Raw genomic sequence first — 22,779 nt, 5'->3', positions numbered from 1 at the left:
CCATCTCGATGCTGGTCTGAAAAGTGACAAATAGCTGTTTTGTGAGGTTTGTTGTTTGCTGGATTGGCAGCTTGAGTCAGTTCATCATGTGTTCAAACACATGGTGATGACGGGGAGCTGCGGGAGCTGGGAACAAGGCACAGGCTTCGGGTGGAGGAGGCTGATGACCAGGTTCAACACCTTCCCTGGCTGTGCCCTCTGGAAGCCATGCCGATATCACTGAAGAAATGGGGCACTGTTTGATTCCTGTGAACATCTCTTACGAGGGACTGTGTAAGAACTCATCCTTCCTGATTGTGTTGGAGGCTGCTACAGGATTTCCTGGGCACAGAGTGTTTCAGGCCCATGGTGTACCTGGGGCTGCATTCAGCAGGAGGGCGGCCATGCATTACAAGGGAGTAGACGTTGGTCAGCAGTGTGGCTCCCAGCCAGAGGTGAGTGCTAGGCAGGTCAGCAGTAGAGCTCAGACACCAGCTTAATCAAGAGCCACGCAGAACCAAGAATAACTGCCAGAAGGAGCTAACAAATAACTCCAAAAATGTGTAGATACCCCTGAAATTGCAGTGTCGAGCTGTGCTGTTGCAGAAGGAGGCCAAAGCAGTGCTGACAGAAGTGCAAGTGGTGGCTGGGTCTCACGTTTCAGCTTGTCCCTGGAACTGCTGGAATCATTTGTGCTTTCTACGGGCAATTAGGAACGATCGCAGGGACTGACAGGAGCCATTGCAGTAAGCCTGCTAACTCCTGCTAATACTATAAGCCAAGGGGATTGGAGTGTTGTATGGCTGAGGCTTAAGCCAGGTGTTTAACATCAGGTGCTTAAGTTCAGGCTCTGAGAGCTGGTGTAAACAAAAAGGAAGGGAAAATACCCAGTTTGATATCAGGGGTTTTGGAAAGTGCTGGAAGACTGCTGTGCCCTGAATTGCTGTCAGCCCTCGTAAAGTGGTTCTGAGCATTACTCACTCCACTGAGTCTCGTGTTATGTTTTTATTGTCTATTGTGCTAGGCAGGCCTGGCTGCTTATAGCAGAGAACAAGCTGTCTGTGCTGCACACAGCGTGCACGCTGCTCTGGAAGGGGTGTGTGCAGCCCTCGGATGGGAAAACCTGTGGGCAGAATGCATCCTGATGGCTGTTTGAGGTCTGCCCAATGGTACCTTCACTGCCTTTGCTGGGTGCTGACATCCCAGCTGCTCTGGTGTCCCTTGGAGAGGCCTCGTTCATATGACTGAGCTTGGTTGGGCTTTCCTAGGCTCTCAATCCCATAAGCAGGGGAACTGGCTGCCATCCAGCTGCCGGAAGGGCTCTTCTTTCTGCATTTTCTGAGCGTGGTGGTCTCTGGTGCCGTGGGTTCACAGAGTTGCTGTGGCAACCCACATCGATTTCCCCCAAGCCCCAGCCTGGTTCCCAGCTTCTCAATTAGCCTGGCTATTCATCCTGCTGTGTGCGATGGGGCTGATCGGGTGGAGCAGCCGCTGAAGGGCAGGAAGCCTGTCATCCCTGGGGGCTGCAGGGCCTTCCCCCAGCTGCCTCCCTGCTGCTCCCCCCTGCCACAGCAAAAGGGCTCTGTCATCTCCCAGGATCAGTGCATTTAGGTCAGAGCTAAGCCACAGTTGACATCAAGCTTTCTGTGAGTAATGTGCTGTTTTCATTTAGGTGGAAAACAAAACCAAAAACGTTGGTAACTTAAGCAGAAGCGCAGCTCTTAACGCAGCACTCGCTGCAAGGCAGCCCATCCCTCTGAAGTTTGTTTAAGTGGAGAACTTCAATCAGGGCCTTGAGCTGAGCCCTCGGAGGCAGGAGTTTTAGAGGTGATGTAGGACCTGGTGCTTTCCAGCAGAGGCACTGTGTGAGCTCTCGGGTTTTAGATTTGGGTTTGCAGTGCATCATGTCCGTTCCCTGCCTTCCATGGGGGTGATGGGGAGTCTGACTAAAGTAGGGGTCGGAGTGGAGCTGGGGTACAGAATTGCTGTTACTTGTTCCTACTTCTGCTATTTCAGAAAGTGCTCTCAAATATTTGTGTTACATCTCATTGTGTTTTCCTGCTGGCTTGCCAGGGCTGGTTGCCTTAGACACCAGGGCTCTGGTAACTAGGACAACAAGATTGAGCAGGCAAAGGTAGAAATAATGGTAATAACTTTCTCAACTCCTTCTAAAATAGTCTCGTACAAACTGACACATGCATGGGGTGACTGTTAGCAGCCTGTTCTCCATTGCTGCCTGCTGTCCTTGGGTCCTACTGCTGGAACTGAGCACACACGGATACGCTGCCTCCTCTCTCCACTGAATGCTGGGGTTGGAGTGGAGTCCAGGAGGTGCATAAGGCATTGGCTTCCTGCAGTCCAACACCACTGACCAAGATTCCCTCCTGTGCCCCCATATAAATGGGATTGTGTGGCAGTGTACAGGAGGGGCTGTCTCCTTGGGAGGTGCACCACGTCTGCCTCTGGCTCAGCTCCCAAAAAGGGAAGTACTTTTGGCTTCTTTGCTTGCCTGGTAAGGATTAAAAGAAATTCCATTGCCAGCTGTACTCGGTCAAAACCATCTGCAAGAAACCTGCTTCTGATGTCTTGGTTGGCTGCACGTGTGGAGGTGGGGTCAGAAGTGTCAGCACCAGGGTGACTGAGCTATTTCCGTGCTGGTCATGGGATCCAGTGAGAGGCTGAACTCTGCCCGGGGTATCCATGCGGCCTAATGAAAAGCTTAAGTTAAAGATCTGAGCCTTAAAAATAACTGCTCTGATGGGCTCCAGGCATCCCGCTGTCCAACAGTACCTAGGCTGGGCCTATGGAGTGTGCTTCTGCTGTGGGTGCGGTGTCCCAGTTTAAGCAAGTAGCTCAGTTTAAGAGCAGTGCTTTGTGTTTTTGAGAGCGGTTTGTTTGCTTATTTGCTTGTTTCCTGCCTTTTCTCCAAGATCCCGTTTGTTGGCTGTGCACATGGTGCGTGTACACAGGGGTCCGTGACAGGCTGCACTGTGGTAGGAGCTGTGAATGCTCACACAGTAAAGAAGTGGTTGGGCAATATCTCGCAGTAACATGTTGCTTGCTTTTTTTACTGACCACAAGTATTGCAGTCATCGGCATGAAGAGATGTACTTTAATTGTATGTTTGGACTGCTGTGTTTAATTCAGGCAGCCTGGGGCCAGCCTTCCTAGCTCCTGGCTGTCACCTCGTACCAATGCCATGGTGGTGGAGCAGCCTTGCTGCAGGCTGGGAGCTTGAGGGGAGCCATGGCCCCAGGAGCTGAGCAGCCTTCTGGAGGAAGTTCTCAGAGGGGCATCTCCTGCTGGGTGACAGGATGTGACAGAAGGCACCGAACGCTGCAGCGCCAGCACCGTGGCTTCATCCTTCTGCGGCCCCGTGGTGCTGTGTGGTGTGAGCCCCATTGCATGTCAGCAGTCAGTGTGCCTGCGGGAGCTCCTGGAGCCTCCTGGAAGGCAGGCGAGGGTGTCTGGTGTGGCTGTGTGTTCTGGGGAAGCTCTCTGTGTGTTCACGCTACTTCCTCCCACGTCTCTGGGAGCTGTATGGGTTCAGTAGCGTGTCTGACACGTTTCGGGGGCTGCCAAGCTCCACTTGCTCTCTCTTAAGGCTTGAGAAATTGGATGTTTGACACAGAGTAGCTTCACTTAATTTAACATCAGTGACTCTGTGACTGGGGAGTCTTTAACAGAATGGAGGGGGGAGGAGAAAAAAGCCCAAGTGGGACTCCAGCTCTGTGACACCTCCTCAATATCTACACAGTCACTGCTTGAGCTCGGGTGGGCCTAAGGACTAGGAGATGGCTGTAGGTCTGTGAGCTGTAGTTGATAAGCTGTTTGGACTTCCAAAATGCCTTCAATGAGGTTTCTTGGGAGCTTCTCACAAAGCTGGGCTGCTGCAGAACAAAGGGGAAAGTCTTCACGTGGGTAAATAATGGCTTAAATAAATGGCAGGAATACATAATCGGTTGTCATGGTGAAAGCTCAGCAGTGGAGATCTGGAAGGGTGTGTGTACTCAGGTGCCTGTTTGCTGTAATCCTACATAGAAACCCTCCTTGGAGAAGGCTGGTATAGCACTGCAGAACTCTGACCCGGTACCGGGGTGTCTGTCAGGGGCCCATTTCCACACACACTCACATATATGTGCTCTCACTCTCCGCTGTAGCTGTCTGAGTTTTCAGACAGCATTTGTGACACTGTGCTGGAGACTCAGATGTGGCTTTGCAGGAATGCAAGTTGAGCTGTTCAGGCTCAACCTTCCTTTTTCTTTCTGCCTTGACAGCATTAAGAATCTCACCCTGTGTCCCTGTTAGGTGAAATAACAGTTTGAAGCCATTGAAAGTTTCCAGAGATCAGCACACACGTTTCAAGTTGAAGTGTTCCTTCGGGCAGTTTCTGAAGCGAAGGATGATATGGGACGTCTTTCCTTAGAAACTGGAACATCTGTACGGAGTCCTGGGGGAGAACATCATGCGTGTCTTAAGGAGCAGTTTCAGACGGGTGCTGTGCAAGGTACCCTGGCAGCTGAGGCCAAGCTGTTTGTGTCACGCTGACCCAGCCACGAGTTTTGATGAGCTCCGTGTTTTCTTTGCATTCATGCCATTATGCAGTAACAAGCATTTTATTCTACACCTGGGCTCCGCAGACCCTGGGGTGGGCTTGTGCTGGTGCTCAGGGGGCTCCTGGCTCTCCCCATGTAGTGCTGCTGCAGGGAAGTACTGCCTGCTCTCCCAGAGCTGCTTGCTGGCACATGGAGCTCATTGCGATTCAGGGGAAGTAGCTGAAACTTTGCTGGAAAAGTAGGTCAGGGAAATGTGCCCGTCAGGAATGTCTGGAGGGAGAAAAGGGGATTTGATGGAGGCGATAGCAGCCCAGCATGGTTCACTTCCGTCTCTTTCTATTGAAGAGGTTTGTGGCTTTAATGTAAATCGGGAAGGCATCTGTAGATATGGATATTAGAAAAAAAAATGTTCTCAGAGTAGTGAAGCGCTGGCACAGGCTGCATGGGGAGCTGGTGGGGTCACCATCCCTGGGGGTGTTCCAGAGCCGTGGGGATGTGGCACTGAGGGATGTGGTTAGTAGGGATGGGTTGGTGGTTGTACCTCACAGGTCTCTTCTAACCTTAAAGACTCTATGATTCTATGCAAAAAGTTCCTGTTAAGGTGGCACCTGAGCTTGAGTCCTTAGTGGGATCCTTGGATCTGGATTCTCGTGACCCTGGGCACTGCACTCGTCCTCTCTGCAGCCTTTAAACATGCAGCAAGGCAGGGAGCTCTGGGGGTCTGTGCTGAACCAGCAGCAGCTTTGCTAAGTTGTGCAGTGAGGATGAGATGAATCTCTTGCAGTAGCAACAATAAGAGATGAGTGCAAACAGCTGCATTTTGGCCGGTTGCTTTTTAGCTGGAGGGGATGGTGGTGATGGAAGGATTTCTGTCACTTGCCTTCCAGCGCAGCAGTGGAAAAGAGAGATGGTTCACCATAGTGATAGCATTGGTTCAGATGAAGCTTAATGGGAGCTGAGCATTGCTGTCCAACTTCTGGCCACCTGGCTGGTTTGCGTAGCTCTTGCTTGCACCCCACATTCTCCTAACAGGAGTGTTTTTGATCCTACTCCAAATGTCTCTGTTTCCTTTTAGCTGAGAGCTCTTCAGGCAGAGCTTTTATTTGCCAACAAAATGCTTTGGGTGCTTGTTTGTTTGTTTGTTTTACAAATAACTGTGCTTGTAACTGAGAAATACAAATGTGAGGGTGGTTGGAGAAGAAACCTCAGAAGCAGCAGCACCTCTTCTGCTGTAGTCGTTGAGCTGTCCTTGCATCACTCGGACTATCAGCATTGAAGTAGCTACAGCCCTTTTCTTCCTCTTTCCAAAGAGGCCCTGTTACTAGTCTTTCGTTGTGGGAGTAATATGTGCAGCTTCAGTCTCCTGCTCTGCTGATGCTTTTGGACCAAAATCCAAATCTAAATCGAGAGGCACCTTTAAGTGCTGCGCTCAGCAGAAAGCATTTCATGATGGTAGTGCTTCAACAGCTCCTGTCATGAAGGCAAGTCCCAGGGAAGGAGGCTTGCTTCAGAAAACTCATCAGGACTTGTGGAAAAAAGAACTCTTGAGATGCAACACATCTTCATGTCAGTGCTTTTGGCAGCATGCGCTCACCCATGACTTTGGCCATTGCAGATGCAGTGGACATCAGGCCTTCTTGACAGAGATGTTCAAGGCCAGGCTGGATGGGACCCTGGACAACATGCCTGATGTAGTTAGTGGTCAGGAACCCTGCTCATGGCTGGGGAGTTGGATCTTTGAGGTTCCTCCCAACTCAAGCCACTCCATGATTCTTTGATATGATTCTGTGTGAGTGCTGATCATAGGAGTCCTCAGAATCCTGGATGAGAGGTGGATCATTTGTCCCTTTTTGGTGGTGGGAAATTTGCAAGGCTGTTAGACAACATAAGCTTCCTTCTTCCAGGATGGGCCAGAGATGAAGTATCAGCTGCTAACAGTCATGCTGTGATACTGCTGCTGTCAACAGACACTCTGGGGCTCTGCTGCAAGCTTGCATCTGCTCTTCTTGCATTCTGGAGCAACTCAACTATATGGAAAAGCTTTGTGTACCTTCTCACAGAGACAGGCTATAGTCATTAGTCATTTTCTGGGCAGCCCTCTACTACCTGTAGTGTGTCTGCTGAGCAGCATGGGCTCAGAGCGATCAACAAGGTGAAATGTACCCACTCAGCTGTGAACTCCTAGGAGCCTTTCCTCCAGGACTCTTACAAAATCATGGGGTTACGCAGTGTATTCATTTTTAGGTTGCTTTTTTAAAAGTGGAAGGGTGACTCATCTTGTGTTTACTAGATGGAGAAGCAGCACAAAATTAATCTGCTTTTGTACAAGAATGAGAATTGAGCCTAAATCTCCAAAGTCAGTCTTTTAAATTAGCTCACCGAGGCTACTTTGGGTATTGTGGATTATAAGAACATTCAACCAAACATGTTTTCTGTGGGAAAACCCAGTTAATTGGATGGCCAACCCAGCTCCACTGTAAAACCCTGGCCCGGAGCAGTGTGCCCTGTGAACTGTAAGTGATTGCCAGGCTCAGGTGCTGTACTTCCAGGACTTGCTGCCTGATTTCTGTTCCTCCGTGGCTTTCCCAGAGCAGCAGCTCTTGCCCATGATGGTCCTGCTCACGCAGGATGCTCTTGCTTCTTCTGATGTGACCTTCTTCCTTCCTTTGATTGTGGTGTGTGTCCCCATCCTGTCCATGCTGGCATCCTTCATCTCTTCTGATTACAGAGTTGGATGCTGTCTAGAAGCTCTTTTGGCACTGAACCTGGGTACTTGGGCTACGTGGGGCAAAGCAAAGGAAACAAACGTTTCAGATAAGGCTCACAAAATCCCTGTGGCCAGACAAGGCTACCTGCAGAGCGTTCAGGATTACTCTTGTGAAGCTGTACTCAGATTTACCAGGGCAATTTCAGTGCATAGCAAACTTTTTAGAAGTGTCGGTGACACCAGAGGACATTGGTGGTATTTGCTTCTATGAACGAGATCAACCTGCTCCCATTCCCTCCAGTGACACTGAAATGGTTCTTCCAGACAGCATGGCCGGGGCTGCGGTGGGTAAGAACTGGGTGGCACTATTGCCAGCTAGTTCACACTCATGTGCAGTCTTAATTATTGCCAGCCCTTCGTTACCATTTCCTCCATGCTAGATAGGCAGATCCAGAGGTGCCTCTTCTGACATCAAAATTCTCCAGTATTACTTTGGCCTTGTACTAGCTTTTATTTCTTTTATATGTTCCATTCACAGTTTGATCAATGAACCAAAACAAGTCACACTCTTGTCCCTTCTGCTTCAGTTGGCTGGTACTGTCTTAGCCTCAGACTGGCCAAAAAGAAAAGATTTGAAGCAGAACCAGTGGGGGAAGCCTTGAACAAAGGCTGAGTACATCTGGGAAGGCAGCACAGCAGCTTTGTTACGACAGCAGCACTCCAGCTGGTGCAGTTATCAGGGACAGTAGTACTACTCCATGATGATTTGTTAGGGCATTTCTCTGCTGCTGACTTTTCCTGCTGCACAGAGCAGCGTGACCAGACTGTAAAATAGCATTGTGAGCTGCCAGCTTTGCTTCTGACTTCAATCAGATTCAATGTTAGCAGGAAAAGAACTTTGTTGGGAAACATGCAGTTCCCAGTAGTACTTTCATCTTTCCACTTAGCCCCGAGGAAGAGAATGATTTTTGCATATCGTGTTAGGTACTGAGAAGCACGTGCCTTCCAGGCAACATCAGCAGATGCATCGCTTGGCTGTGCTGCATCCTCCTTCGCACCTGGCTGCTCCACACACACACAGGTAGCACACAGCTCTGAGCCTCTGGGTGGCAGCCCATGCAGCTTTGGAGTGCTCTGAGTGGAGCAGCTGGATGCAATGTGCTCAAGGGCAAACCACTGACCAGCCCAGAGCTGATGAGAGATTAAGGAGTTTTAGGCACTCTTCCAAGGGCTGATTGGAGCGGCGCATGCCTTGTAAACGTCTGTATGCTGTGAGACAGTGACATTTAATACCATTACAGATGGGCTGCCCAGGCAGATGAGAGAACTTGGGGCTACTGGGGTGGGCTTTCCCTCCTGTGAGGACAGAGAAACGTGCTCCAGGGCCACGACAGTTATGGAGACAAGGAAAGATGGATGTAACTGCTGTGTAAGATACTGTTTTCTTCCCTTTGCTCTCCCATTTGTCCTAGCAGGGGATGTTGCCTTGTGCTTTGATGGCATGCACCCTTCTGGCACTGTCATTCTCACCCATTCCTGGTGTGCCTTTACCTTCCTCCCTTGTTGTGGGGTTATGAAACTGGAGTAGGTCTCTCCTATCTGTGCACTAGCAGCATCTCATTGCAACAGAGTGCAGCACCTTGACTTCACAAGGCTGGGAGAGTGTCCTGAGCAGCATTGTGCTGAGCACAGAATATTTCTGTGCTCTTCTCCATTAAAGGTGAGCTGGACAGGCGTCCGGGCAGAGCAAATCAAGCTGTTTCTACAAGCATCTGGACCTGGGTTCTGCAGGGAGAGCTCCAGGGCATCTCTAGTGCCTGCAGTGCCTGCTCTTGGCTCACTGCCTCCAGGGGTACGGTTTGCAGGAAGAAAACACAGAAAGGAGCAGGAATACACAGCCCAGTCCTTTGTGAGCCTTGCTGAACACCTGGCATCCCTCCAGGAGCCCTGTCTCAGAGGTGGGTATCACCTTGAAAAACAAACTGGAGCTGTCAGAGGCTGGAAAAACATCAAAGAGCTGCTAAACAGCTGCTGTTGAAGGCTTAGCCTGCAGCTGTGCATCTCATAGCATTAGTATTGACAAGGATGCGTGGAGGAGCACTGCTGAGAAGGGTGGGTGTGCTCCAGCATTCATAGGTGGCATAGGAGCTTCAGGCAAAGCCCAGGCAGCCTAGTGGCTGCCTCTCAAAGTCAGTCACAGTGTTCAGGAAAATAATACTTACTGCACAGAGCTGTAACTCACCAGAGGTCAGTGAGCCAAGCACGAAGCAGTGCAGGACACCAGCACACTCAGGTCTGCCTCTGCCAGGCACCTTTTCCAGCCCATGGGTAAGTTTTGGGCAGCTCTATAACCATGATGTAGTTGTAGAGCAGGTAGGTTTTATTCAGCCGGCCGTGTGCAGGGGGATAACTCCTTCCTAGCCTGCACAATGAAAGCAGGCTATCCCTATTCATGGAGGAAATGCATGCATATTCATGGTACAAGGAGTGGTTATTACAATTAATTCTAGAAATTCATTGCAATATTCCACGCCCCAAACTCCACCCCTAACTAATGACCCCATATGGTTCCCAGTGTTCGTGCTCAACTACTCTTGCAGTTTTAACAGTATATCAGGTTAGCCCTTTATTCACAGGATCTTTGCTTTTCAAAGTGCATTTGCAAGGCAAGTTGGTGACAGTGTTAAAAATGCTTCATCAGACTTCAGCTCATTTTAGTGGAGAGGAAGGAAATGGTTCACTAGCTGCAACCTGCATCTGCGGAGGGAAAATATATACCTGGAAGGATGCTTTGGGGAGGGGAGAGGTTCAAAGTATGAGTTTGGTGCCTACATTGTTTAGATACTCTGAGAAATTTCACCTGTCGTGGTCATTGTGGATCAGTCCCGTCCTATAAGGATCTGCAGGGATTAGTGGAGGACCCACTGCTGGCCAGAACTGGCATTAAACCCAAAGCAGTGACACAGATCTGGGAGATGCACAGACTGATTAAGTAACAGAGAAAAGAGGGTCATCAGGGATAGCCATGCTGCTGAGGAGCACCGTGTTAAATAAGGGTGTACTCCGTTGTTGTAAAGAAGTACATGTAGGCTCCAAAGTCGGTGCTGGCTGGGGAGCAGTGCTAGCCATGCTTAGCCCCTCTGCAAGCTTTTCCCTGGTACAGCTGATAGCTGCTGTTCCCATCATTCTGCCAGCACTCAGCTCGATGCTGGCTGTCTCGTGGACACCAGCTGATCCTTTGACTGCTGAGCTCAGTTTCCTCAGTGGGTTTTTTTTACCAGGATGTGTCTCCATGGAGCCATTCGGCTCTGGGCGACACCGTGCAAGGAAGAGCTGAGTTGTGATGTCTGCACGGGAACACCCGCCATAACTAAGTCCAGGATAAGAGTGGATTTAAGTACTTTGGTTTATAAATAAACAGCACTCGTGGCCAAGGTAGATTTAAGCAGAGCTGGCAACAGTCCTGCTTGGGAAGGGATCTCATCACCACATGGCCTGCTGTTGGACTTCCTGTCGCATGCTAATCCCTTAAGCCTGCTTTAGCTCCGTTAATTTTCCTTCTTTCCTTTTTCCCCCAATGGGCTGTTTTGGTGGCTCCTGAATGCCAGCATCCCTTGGCCAAGCCCGTTTGTGCGGCTGGGCCAAGCATCCAGGCTGCCTTCCGAGCACCGGGTACCATGTGGCATGGCCCCAGGGATGGTGGTGCCTGAATGCGTCCCATTCTCTCTGTCTTACAGGCTCTGCAGTCTGCGTCTGAAGAAACTCACGGTGCTGAAAGAGCTGGACAAAGAGCTGAGCTCTGTGCTTATCGCCGTGAAGATTCAGGTAGGCTCCTCTCCCCGCTGCTGCCTGATGGCAGTGAGCCTGTCCTCGTGCCCTTGGTGAAGTGCTGGTCTGCACGTCCCTCCCTCTGTGCTGATCCCTCGTTCCTGTCTCATTTAGCAGCACTGGGGAGATTTGGGCTCCCAGGTAGGTAGCAATGATGTTGCAGGAGTAGGAGCAAGCTGCCCGGTGTCAGTGGGCATCAAGGATGAATGTAGGTAGGCACTGGGAATGAGAGCATCCTGCCTTAGCCGAGGCTGTGCTCTCAGGCTGCTGCTGGAAGGTCAGTGTCCTTGCCCCACTGTTTCCAACCCCTTAGTCTAACCTTAGGTGTGGGTGCTTTCTGGCAGCACTCTATGTCTGGATTCCCATCCTGAGGAGGGGAGGAAGGCTGTGTGATGGATGGGGCAGCTCTGTTCATGCCTTCTGCTGCCATATGCACCCAGTGCAATCTTACTGCTGCCTCAGCTGCCCATTCCTTTTTACCATGCCTCTACTCTGAAGCAGGCAGAGGGAAGGGGAGATTGAGTTTGCTACCATCTCATATGTACAGTCCTGCTCTCTCTGCAGCTGCTGGTGGAGGGAGGTTTTTGGGAGTGCAGGCATATGCTTTGCCAAGGGACAGCACAGAAGGTGCCTCCTAAGTGTGCTGCCCTCTCCGCAGCTCCCCTAACCCAGCTGGGGTGCTGGTGTCCTTCCTTCGTTCTTGTCAGCAGGCTGAGAAGCCGCTGATCCCATTGAACGCACCACGGGGCGGGAGCTCAGCAGCTTTGCACTCCCACAGAGCTCTTTGTGCTGCACACATTAGGACCTAAATCCTGGATTAGTGCTGGGAGCTGCTGCATTACTGGAGCTCCGGGAGCTGGCATTTGCCTTCATGGCCAGCCTGGTTCACTTGCCCAGAAGGATCTGAAAGCTAAATGTCTGAAATAAGGGGCCTGAAGGGAAGAAATCAGGAGGGTGCTGCAGTCTACGTGTAGTTTGTCAGCATCCTGCTTGGCTGGCTCGATGGATGGTGCCATGCAAGAAGACTGAAAGCGCTGGCTGTGCCCCTTCAATGCGAGCACTGGCAAGGGAATGAGCTGGGAAGGAGGGAGAAACCAAGGCTGGGCAGTGGATGCCAGCAGTGCAGGGCTGGGGCTGTTAGTGGGCTAGCTGCCTGGAGACCTGCATGTCTAGGAGGGCTGTGCTTCAGGGCTGCCTCCGCAGGCCTGAGCAGCTGCTTTGCCAGGGCTGCAACTGCCAAGCCTTCCTGGAAGGCAGATGGAAGCTGTAGGCAGCTTCTATGCGACCTGCCTACAGAATGGTCTCAGATGGATCCATTCCTCCTGCTCCTCTCCTAGGTAACAGATGAGTCACACTTGCAAATAGCTGTTTGAAGGCTGCCCAGCAAGTGTTGCCATCTCTTGGATGGAAGCAGATGATGCATGCAATTTGTGGAGGACCTGCAGCTTCCCAAGGAGGCAACTGGGGTCTGGTGGAAAAGGGAGCTGTGATCTCTCCCATTTCAGTGATAGCTCTGCTGGAATGGGGTAATGCTGTCAGGAAGCAGCTGCTCTGAAAGGCACTTTAGATAGAAACAAGGCTCTGACCCTGCCTGGTGCTGCCAGGTGTGCCTGACTTAGCACCATAAAGGTGCCATTATCTTGTCTTGGCTCCATAACTGCGATTATTGTGTGAAGGGAAATGCAGCACTCCTTCTTGGCAGGGAGACAGCATCGTTCCAGAACTCCCCATCTTGAGCTGTGAGTAGGGAAAGCTGTCAAAGAAAGAGCAAAAGAAGTCCCTGTGTTCCCAGAGCAGGTGCTGTATGAGGGATGCAGCTGCTCACTGGATGCAGCTGGTGGCTCCAGTTCAGCCTTTGTTGGGTTTTCTGCCTCTTGTTGTGAGTAGAAGAGACCTGCGTGGTTTTCTGTCCACACTTCACTTGTGGGTTCTTTCTGGTCTTATTACAATCATTTGTTAGGAGATTTTCCACTCCTGAGCAATTCCAGCTACTCCTTAAGGAACCAATGATACTTAAAAAGTTGTTCTTTCCCAAAAAGCTTCTTTACCTCAAAGTTTGGGTGGTGCTTTGCTGTCTGTTCTGGCTTGGTTTCAGGCTGTGGCAGTAAGCAGGAGCCTGGTTTTTGCCTCAGTGGGCAAGAAAAGGTCAAAGCCTGTCACCTGTCTGGTAGTACAGGGCTTTCCTTTGCCATAACTCTGTTCTCAGGAGTAACATCTTCAGGAAGAATAACTGCACTGGTGCGTGTCACTTGATGAAAGACGCAACCATTGATGGAAAGCCTCTCCATAACAAACAGCAAACAACAAATGCACCACATTACTGGTTGTAGTGATGACCACCTACCATCTCAATAAAGAGCAGTGCAGGGAAGGAAGAGTCAGTGCATTCTTGGCCAGGGAAGCTCACAGATGGTGAAGGGGATTAGCTCCACCTCCTCTCTTCCGTCTCAGGAAGCCTTTTCCCTGGGAAAGCCTTGCTCCTGGCATAGCTGCTGGGAGCTGTGTTGCAGACAACTCTTGGAGACCAAGGACTGCTTCTGTAGAGCTTGTCTTTGCTGTGGTGTCAGCACTGCATTACTGCAAGGTGTGGAGACCTTTCTTGCTTTTTCTCTTTAGTTTTTTTTCCCTTTCTTTCTTTGTTTTTTTCTCCCCTTCTTTAACCTAGGTAACACCAGCAATGGCAATGCAGGAAAAGTGCCAACCAGTGCCACTCAGGCTGGCCTGACCCTGCTGCAGTTCCCATCAGCGGAGCACCCTTGGCACTCTCTGGGCTATGAAGCAGTCTTGCCCATCACCATCTTCTTTGGTTGCAGAAGGGATGCAACTTTGGTCTCTGTTACTGGGCTACCTGTTTGCCGCTGTCATGGTTTCTGGGGCTGCTGACCCATTTGCAGTGGGTGCAAGGAGAGCAGGGGGCTCTAGCCTTGTGTTTCTCCAGCATTTGGCTCAGTTGCTGAAGGGTCTCTGGTCATGGCTGACTTAGGCTCCTGCTGGCCATGGCGTCTGTGAGGCCTTTGGCAGCTCAGGAGAAACGCAGTGTTTGGAAGGTGGCTCTGAGAGGTGAAACAGATCAGAGCCTATGTACATGGTGCAGTGGGGTTTGTGGCCTACATGGTTCAGCTTAGCTGTGTGCACTTACTGATCTTCTTGTAGGGTTCGAAGCGAGTCCTGAGATCGAATGAATATGTTCTCCCACCTGGCGGCCTGATGGAGACTGAGCTGGAGCTGACCTTCTCACTACAGGTACCCTGTCACGCTCCCGGTGCTTCCTCACACAGCATTCCTCTGCAGGCTCAGCTTTAGGGGCTGGCTGTGAAGGGGGCAGCCTCTGAGGAGGGCTTGGATCATAACAGCGCAGACTGATGCTGCTGGTCAGCTGCTCCAGTGCTTTGGGGATTGTTTTGCTGGGCAGTGGGGATTTGGAGGATGATGCAATGGCCTTTGAGCAGGCCAGATCCTGCTGTGTATCAGCACTAGTGGAGAATTCTCTACCTAGCCATGTGCTATGCTGAGCCTTGCTGTCATGCTGCTGTCTCCCTATGCTTCCCTTCCCCAGTACCCACACTTTCTCAAGAGAGATGGCAATAAACTGCAGATCATGCTGCAGAGGAGGAAGAGGTACAAGAACCGCACAATCCTGGGCTACAAGACCCTTGCCGTGGGCATCATTAACATGGCTGAGGTATGGGGTGCTGGGAACAGTTTGGGAGCTTGGCATGACCTCCCTGTACCCGTGCGGGGAAGGGAACCTGGCTGGCTGGCAGGCACTCGGTGCTGAGTGCTCTGGCTTTTTTTTTTTTGGCTCCCCATGAGACCCAGGAGTGGGCTGCTGGTCACCTGTATCACCTGCCATGGGGCTTGTCTGTCTGTCTGCCTAGGTAATGCAGCACCCAACGGATGGAGGGCAGCTTCTGAGCCTCCACAGCAACATGAAGGATGTGAACATCCGAGTGGCTGAAATCAGCATCTACTCTTTGTCCAGTCAACCCATTGATCATGAGGATGGGAGTGTCCCCTCGGGTCCTAAAATCAAAGCTTCAGGTGTGTTAGTGCTCGTCACAGACCAAAACACAAGCATTTTGGGTAGGGCATGAATAATGGTGTGCATCCCCAAGCACCTACCAGCAATATTGGTTATTTGGCCTTGATATGTATCGTGTTTATCTGTGGCATCTGCAATATCTGCTTTCAGATCGTTCACCAGACATTGACAACTACTCTGAAGAAGAGGATGACAGCTTCTCCTCAGAGCAGGAGGCCAGCGATGATGCTGTGCAGGGCCAGGTAAGGAAGGTCTGGATTTCATTTTGATCCCATCTCTCAGGCAAGGATTAGGGGTCAACGGTCTCCATCACCCCAAGGTCTCACATCTCCCTAGCAAACATTAGTCATGGTTTCACAGTGTAGAGAGCCACAATACCTGGCTCCTTCTCTTCTGTCATGGAGTCTGAGGGCAAGTCAGTGTAAGCAGGGCTTGTTGCCTCTCTCCCAGGTGTGCAGGCAGGGTGTTGTACTCTCTGAGCTAACCCTGGAGAGGGGAGGCCAAGAGCAGCACACATGGGTTGTGGGGAGGCTGGTGAGTGCAGAGAGGAGTTTTAGATAGCAACAATGGCTGTTGAGAAGGCTGCTGTCCCTCCTCTGGACTTTACTGCCGCATTGCCTTCCTGGAGAAGCAGAGGCTGTAGGGTAGAAGATCTATTGGGGGAGAAAGCTAAGGAGGGAACATGAGGTATGTGGAGAAGGGCAGGAGAAGCGAGAAGCCAGGCTGTGGGAGCAGAGTGGGCCAAAGCTTTTCAAATTAGGAGGTAAGTGCAGGGCAGGAAGATTCCAGGAGGTGCTGCTCCCTGAAGCATCTCGGTTGCTCTGATGTTCTGTGGTCTCTTGCCTGCAGGATCTGTTTGATGAAGAGGATGACTTGAGGAAAACCAAGAAGGCTAGGAGGAAAATGATCCGAACCACATCAATGACCAGAGTAACATCCATGTTTCCAATGTGATCAAAGCAATGGAAAGGACTGAAGTTCTCCCCTTCCTGAAGGGAAACGAGATTGGGTTTGGGGGGGCAGGGAATACTGGCACTGGTGCAGAGCAGATCAGGAAGCCATCCTGCCATTGCTGAGCTAACTTGTTGGTCATAGCCATACTGCAGCTCATGGCCTGTGCTATGCATAGCTTGGCTTTATGTAGATAGTATTCTGTGGCTTCTGTGACACAATCGCTTCACTCTCACTGCCTGAGGAGAAGGAAGACTGCTATGAGGAAGGCCATTAGCAGCCCTTCTGCTGCCCTGGCATTTCCTTGTCCCTGTCTGCATAAGTTCTGCAGATTCCTGGGTGCCTCCTCACTGAGTTTGTTCCCTTCTTTCCTTGATTGCAAACAGCATTTCTCAAAGAGGTGCTCTGGGAGAAAGGGCCATTAAATGGGAGAGAAAGTGCAATTTCAGCCTATAGCAGAGAGATTCAGAGTCCCTGCACCCTCTGTCGTGCTCGTATACAGCAGCTTCACGTGGAGTCCAGATTTAGTCCAAATCCAACAACAAATTTAAGGAAGGGAGATTGCAGCTGAGCATGGGCCTATGGGCCCAGAAAAGTACCAGTGGCCTGTTAAAGATAGTAACTGCGGGCTGTGCATTTAACATCTTGAAACTTGTTTTGATAGTTTTGCTGATCTTTGTTTCCCTCCTGTGTTTTGTTTTAGCAACCAAACTTCAAGCAGAAGTTTGTGGCTTTGCTGAAGAGGTTTAAAGTGACAGAGGAGGTAAGAAGCAGGAAGGCTGACCCACCTGGCAGCATCTCTTTGCAGATGTATAGATATCAGGGCGCTGGTTTCCACTAACTGGAGGTATGAGGCATAAGCTGCAGGTGTTCACAACCAGAGGTATTGTGAGATATGGCGTGGACTGGGGTTTGGCCTTTCCAAAGCTTTCTTCTTCAAGAAGGAAGCTCTGAGCCTCACAATTAAATCCAAGACACCTTCCAAAAGTGCTTGTTGGGGAAAGTGGCCATGTGTGGAAGGGTGTTGTCATACATTGGCGTTGTGCTAGGAAGTGGCATTACAGGGACTGCGCTCATCCTGCTCATCACTTGGAGCAGCCTCGTATCAGCATTTGAGTAACTGGCCTAGGCTGGGGGCCTGCTGTGAGCTCATGGCACTGCTGGTGGAGGTCTGCCAAGGATTCTTACCTCCAGGGGCTGTGGCTGTCTGAGATTCCTTCAGACATCATGCTCATGGCAATCTCCCGTGGCCGATGACAATGTCACTTGCTCCTTCTGTGGGCTAGATTTGGCTCCCTGAGGTCAGAGCTGCAGTGCTGATAGGAGGGAGCCTGCATGTGCCTTGTCTGGAATGCAGGTGACTCCATATCTCTTCATTGCCCTCTGGGCTTGGTCCCACAGGTCCTGGATTCTGACCCTGTCGACCAGACCCAGGAGGTGGAGGAAGACCTGGGCTTGCTCTATGACAGCCTGGAAGAGTGCAACAACAGCGACAGTGGCCCAGAAATTGAGGACAATGAGAGTGTGCACAGTACACCCAAGCCCACCCTGAGGTAAGGATCATAGGAAGCCACAGGCCAACAGCACAGTCCGTGGAGCCTGAAGAAATGCTTTCTGATGCTTTTCTGTTGCTTGGACTAATGCAGGCATTGTCACCTCTCTGTTCTCATTGCCATCTCCTGTTGGCACATCTGAGCTCCTCCCTTTCATATCCTGTTTTAAAACCACCTCAAAACTGCCCATTAAAATTGTGTTTATTCATATTTAGTTTCACTTAATTTCCTCCCAGTCCAGCACCTGACGCTGTTCCTGATCTGCTGGAAGAGTTTCTCCTTGATCTCAGCCCCCTGCTGTTCCCAGCCCTGATATCTTTCTGCTGACAGTCCTGACCTTCCCAGTTTCTCCACACCAAAGCATGCCTGTCTTTTGAGTGCATTGTCTCATGACTGCTAGGGCTGGTTCCTGGGTCCCTGTAAGGTCTGCATGCAGTGTTCCAGCCTTCTGTAGAGGTGTGTGTTAGCAACCATCAGTGATGTTCCTCATCCTACTTACTCCCCAGACACCCTGTGGCTTGCCTTGCTCTCCCAAGCACTGCTGCATTTGGCACAGAGGTCTCCAGTGGACCATGCAATGGAACCAGGCTTGTTTCCCATGTGTTCTGCATTCACCTGGCCTCTCTGCTCCTGGCTGTTCTGTTTCTGTGCTGTCCTTTTGTGGCAAAGTTACCTTCTATCCTCTTTCTGCTTGGCTGCCTCACAGTGCCCCAGGTCTCTTCTAGCCAAGCCAAGATTACTTGTCCTTATTGTTTCCATAGCTAAGTATTTAAATCTAGTTTGGAGTAGTTTGAATCCCTGCTGAAGGTGCTCAGCAGGGGCAGCAGACTTGGTCTGCATAGGCAAGATGTGTGAAGAGAGAACTTCTGAATTCCAGAACCACTTGAAGGCACTGGGAAGGAAAAGGAACAGGGATCATATCCCTCACATCTACGAGCTGTTGTAAGATGGCAGATGTGTGGGCAGGAGGGAGCTGTGTAGGTGGTCTGCTTGGATCTCTAAAAGGAATTTCATGTGGGCTCTCCCCAAAAGGCTTTAAAGAAACAAAGGTGCTGTGGAAGAAAAAAGATCTTCTTTGGGTCAGATGGCACTTAACGCACATAAACTATTTCAGCTATGTAAACTGTGAGGAAAGTCTGTTAAGAGTGTTTAAAAGTAGGACCTGGCTCTGATCCTGCAGGTCCCTACCTGCAGACATCTGCTTTCTGGGAAGGCATCTGGGACAAGTGCGGGTTGGTGTTTGCACCTGCCCTTACGGCATTCCTTGGGCATTAGCTCTTTCTGGTAGGGAAGCCTGTTGTGCCCTGAGATGATTTTCAGCCCATTTGGTGTCCCTAGCTTGGTCTGCTCTCAGTTGTCTCAGTTTCTGGCAGTGCTGAGTGTGTATCTTATTGAGTTCCTGTTAAAGGCTCTGTACTTCTTCTGAGTAGAAATGAGAGCCATGTATAGGCTGTGTGTTTCCAATGCCCTGCATAGCATTCTCACCTTTGTCTGAAGACCAAAAGCAAAGGAGCAAATGGCTCCTTAGGGACTGAGAATGTGGATTGGGGTAAGGTGGTAGTTTGTTGGGTACAGAAAGGCTGTGCAAAAGGTTTGTGTAAAGCTGAACCTGCTGAGGCTCTGACTCAGTTGTACCAGCAGGAGAGCCTCTACACTCATGTATATGATCCAGAGGCATCCAACATAACAAAAGGGAAGGCATGAAGACAGGTTGGTTGAGGCGGCAGTGACATCAGGGTATGCTGTATCCTGGTAGGATTATTGCAACAGTGCAGAGGAGCCTGAGAGAAAACTCCTTGTAGTTTTAATGGCTCATGGAAGTGACTGCTGGAAGCGAGCATGGTTTGGTCAGGCTGCTGAGCACATACACGGGTGTCTGCCCCTGTGTCCCACTAGGGACCGCTCTGCAGTGCTCTGTGCTTGGGATAGGCTGGCGGGGGCGTGCTGGGATCATGGTGACTTTGTTCCTCTCTTATTCCTGCCTTTTTCTCTCCCATCTGTCTGTCTGTCCGTCCGTCCGTCTGTCTGTTTCTCTGCAGGCGTTTCTTTGAGGGAGTCTCTCATTCTGGTTCCCAGACTGAGATCGGCAGTCTGCACAGCCAGAAAGGGCAGGACCAAGAGGCGGGCAGCCCTGTGAGTTACACCACCACCACCACCACCACTACCACCTCCTGCCCCTTCCCTCCCCGGCCAGCCCAGCATCCCCGCAGTGCCTGCAGCTCCCTCTGAGACTGCTCCTCCCGGCAGCACCTGCCTGGGGCTGCTCCTTCCCTTCTTTCCTCTTCTTTCTCCCAGTGCAGGCAGACAGGTAGTGATGGCCTTCCAGGCAAGGCAGGGGGACATCCTCTGAGGCTGGTCCCAGAGTGTGGGAGCCTGTGTTCCGCAAGGTCCCACTGCAGGCATTGAGTCATTCCCCACACAGGGCACTCCATCCCACTCTGATCCTGCTCCCTGTCCCCTAGGGAGAAGCAGAAAAGCGGAAGCCAGGAGTGCCACGAGCACAGGAAGAGCCAGGATCTGAGGTCCCTGTAGTGGTGAGTCCAGTGTGTGGGGCATGGAGTGGGGCTGGAGTGAGAGCGGGAGATAGGGCTGCAGGAGATGCAACCCTGAGGCCCTGTAGCCTTTGCTCTCCTGTGGGATCTATCCTGGATTGGGGTCCCCATGGGCATGTGGAACACAGTGTGTGCAGCGAGACCATGTGTGGCCCACAGGAACTGGCTGCAGAAGAGCCGTGTCCCCGACTGGCCCCCCCTGAGGCTGCCACCAGGGAGAGCAGTGTGGACAGGCTGGCCCAGCTGGGCCCTGGAACCAAATCCGAGCTCTCCAGTGCCGTGTCACCCAGGTAAGGTGTTGCTGAGAAGGCTCACACCGACTCCCATCAGTGAGCAGGGCAGTGGTGGAGATGGGATGTCTCCCCCTCCCGGTGTCATGTCTCCTGCTTCTCGCTCACAGCAAGGCAGAGAGCAAGCAGTTGTGGCGTCCCCGCAGCACCTCGGTGAAGGACCGGCAGAGCTCCAAGGGACAGAGTGGTCGCACCAGCAGCCTGGACAGTGAGAGCTCCCCGGACTCATGGCACAGCACCCAGGTGAGGCCCTGGTGCCATCTCACCTGATGGTTTTATGGGGCCTTCTGTCGCAGCTGCTCACAGCTGGGGCACCCTGCTGGGCTTAACCTTGGTGGGGATGTTGTCCTAGGTGCCCCGAAAGTCTGTTTATGATCAACTGAACCAGATCCTGGTCTCAGATGAGCAGCTTCCAGAGAGCATCGTGCTGGTGAATGTCGCTGAATGGCAGGGGCAGGTGAGTAGAGGCAGAGGGAGCTGGATGTGTGTGTCCCACAGGCTTGTCCCAGCTATGGCAGCGTGTCCAAGGCAGGCTTTGTGGCAAAAATAAAAACTTGGGTTGAGACACGCTACATGTCCATGCTCTGGCTCTTGTCCTGATGTGGGGATGCTTGAGTGCTCAGCCCAGGATGTGCTGGGCTCCATCCCAAAGGTGAGTGGGGCCTGGGTGGTTTCTAATCCAAAGCCCTCTCCCTTGGCAGTATGTGAGTGAGCAGCTCCAGGCGCACAAACAGCTGGTCGTTTCCACCTGCTCAGTGGCAGACATCCAGGCGGCCTTCAACACCACGGTCTCCCGTATCCAGCGATAGTGAGTATAGCTTGGGCTTGGTCTGGCAGCTCCCTCTGGCTGCCAGGAATGGCATTGGGTTCCCCAGGGGTTCAGTGGGATTCTGGAGCTTTGGGTGCAGCTATGGGAGCTGGTGTAGGCCTGGGGGAGAGCAGGAGGTTGCAGCCCACATGAGCTGGAAATAGGCAGCAGCGGGGTTCTGGTGCTGGGCACATTCCCACCCGTCATGCTGCTGCATGCTGATTCCAATGGGAGCCCATCACAGTCTCATCTCTTCTCCCTTTGGCAGCTGTAACTGTAACTCCCACATGCCCCCCCCAGTGAAGGTAGTTGTGGCAGGGGACCAGAGCTACCTGAGCGTCGTCCTCCGGTTCTTCGTGGAGCAGCTGGCCAGCAAGACGCCCGACTGGCTCAACTATCTTCGTTTCCTGCTTGTGCCACTGGGTGAGAGCTGCCACTGGCCTGGTCACGGGGCTGCCTGCCACCCTGCCACGTTCCCCTGCCCAGAGCCAACACTGCCCTTCTCCCCACACAGGCTCTCACCCTCTCGCCAAGTACCTGGCATCAGTGGATAACAAGTACAGCACTCTGTTCCTGGACACGGCGTGGCGGGAGCTGTTCAGCAGGGCTGAGCCCCCCACTGCAGGTGAGGAGTGGGGCTATTGGGGCTGGCAGTGCCCGGCTGTCCCCGGGGCCCTCACTGCTCCCTCTGCCTGCAGACACTGTGGACATTGCGGGCCGCGTTGCCCAGTTCATCGCTGGAGCGAGTCTGTCTCACCAGCTGCCCATCTCCGAGGCCATGCTGACCTACAAGCAGAAGAGGTGAGCGTGGCCTGGGGGTGCCTCGTGCAGCCCCAGCGTGGGTTGTGCCTGGGACAGGGCTGTGGGAGATGGGGGACGAGCTGAGCAAGGCCATCTGCTGACCCCTGTGTAGCAACTGGGGGCTGTGGCAACCCCAGCAGTGGGGACTGACCACTGGGCTGGGCTGGGCTGAGGGCCGCCAGCCAGCGCTGCGCTGCCCAGGGGTTGACGCTCGTGTTCCGGCTGCACTCTCACCTCTCCCTTCTCTTGGTTTCTGGCACCCAAGGAAGAGAAGTCTCTATTTTGATTTTTATATCAGGTATTGGCTTGTGCTTGCTGTGCCGCTGCCTGGCCCTCCCTCCCCCCTCCTATGTGCGTCCACCCCCTGTGCCGTGCAGAGGAGCCGTGGCCCCACAATGGGGCAGGGCTGCTCTCCCGCATGCCAGCCTCTCCCAGCACCAGAGGAGCCGACTCCTTGCCTCCTTGTGTAGTGTGCCCTGTGCTGCCATGTCGGGGACAGGGAGCCCCATGGGAGGGAGGGCAGAGAAAGAGGGTCCTGGTGGCCAGGAGCCAGCGTCGGCCCCTTCCGGTGTGGGGTTCCCAGGACTTCTAGGTTGGCCAACATGGCAGGCGTGCCCAGCCCCTCACCAGCCTCTCTTCCTTGTGCAGCCCCGATGAGGACTCCTGCCAGAAGTTCATACCCTTTGTGGGGGTAAGTGTGTTGAGGAGCCCA

The 22,779-nt window shown here is 52.1% G+C and overlaps 1 protein-coding gene across 4 annotated transcripts in view; it reads left to right on the top strand.

Moving 5' to 3' along the window:
* LOC107310720 (phosphofurin acidic cluster sorting protein 2-like) overlaps window positions 1–22,779 on the top strand; it is a 34,704-nt gene that overhangs the window by 10,022 nt on the left and 1,903 nt on the right. Inside the window, exons 2-20 of one of the 4 annotated variants that reach the window (XM_015856604.2) lie at window positions 10,980–11,067; window positions 14,224–14,313; window positions 14,627–14,752; window positions 14,949–15,111; window positions 15,263–15,354; window positions 15,962–16,042; window positions 16,767–16,826; window positions 17,465–17,616; window positions 19,656–19,749; window positions 20,079–20,150; window positions 20,328–20,458; window positions 20,569–20,701; window positions 20,811–20,915; window positions 21,160–21,266; window positions 21,535–21,689; window positions 21,781–21,891; window positions 21,965–22,067; window positions 22,333–22,365; window positions 22,716–22,758. In XM_015856604.2, coding sequence (XP_015712090.2) covers window positions 10,980–11,067; window positions 14,224–14,313; window positions 14,627–14,752; window positions 14,949–15,111; window positions 15,263–15,354; window positions 15,962–16,042; window positions 16,767–16,826; window positions 17,465–17,616; window positions 19,656–19,749; window positions 20,079–20,150; window positions 20,328–20,458; window positions 20,569–20,701; window positions 20,811–20,915; window positions 21,160–21,266; window positions 21,535–21,689; window positions 21,781–21,891; window positions 21,965–22,067; window positions 22,333–22,365; window positions 22,716–22,758 — 1,939 coding nt within the window. The remainder of the gene's footprint in view (window positions 1–10,979; window positions 11,068–14,223; window positions 14,314–14,626; window positions 14,753–14,948; window positions 15,112–15,262; window positions 15,355–15,961; window positions 16,043–16,766; window positions 16,827–17,464; window positions 17,617–19,655; window positions 19,750–20,078; window positions 20,151–20,327; window positions 20,459–20,568; window positions 20,702–20,810; window positions 20,916–21,159; window positions 21,267–21,534; window positions 21,690–21,780; window positions 21,892–21,964; window positions 22,068–22,332; window positions 22,366–22,715; window positions 22,759–22,779) is intronic. The other 3 variants (XM_085542428.1, XM_085542429.1, XM_085542427.1) reach the window with 3 other exon arrangements.

Source organism: Coturnix japonica, chromosome 3 (assembly GCF_054131305.1).
Source record: "Coturnix japonica strain WE chromosome 3, WE-NBRP24, whole genome shotgun sequence".
Classification (NCBI taxonomy): Eukaryota; Metazoa; Chordata; class Aves; order Galliformes; family Phasianidae; genus Coturnix; species Coturnix japonica.
Note: the sequence above shows the minus strand (reverse complement) of the source record. Positions and strands in the feature narration are given on the sequence as shown.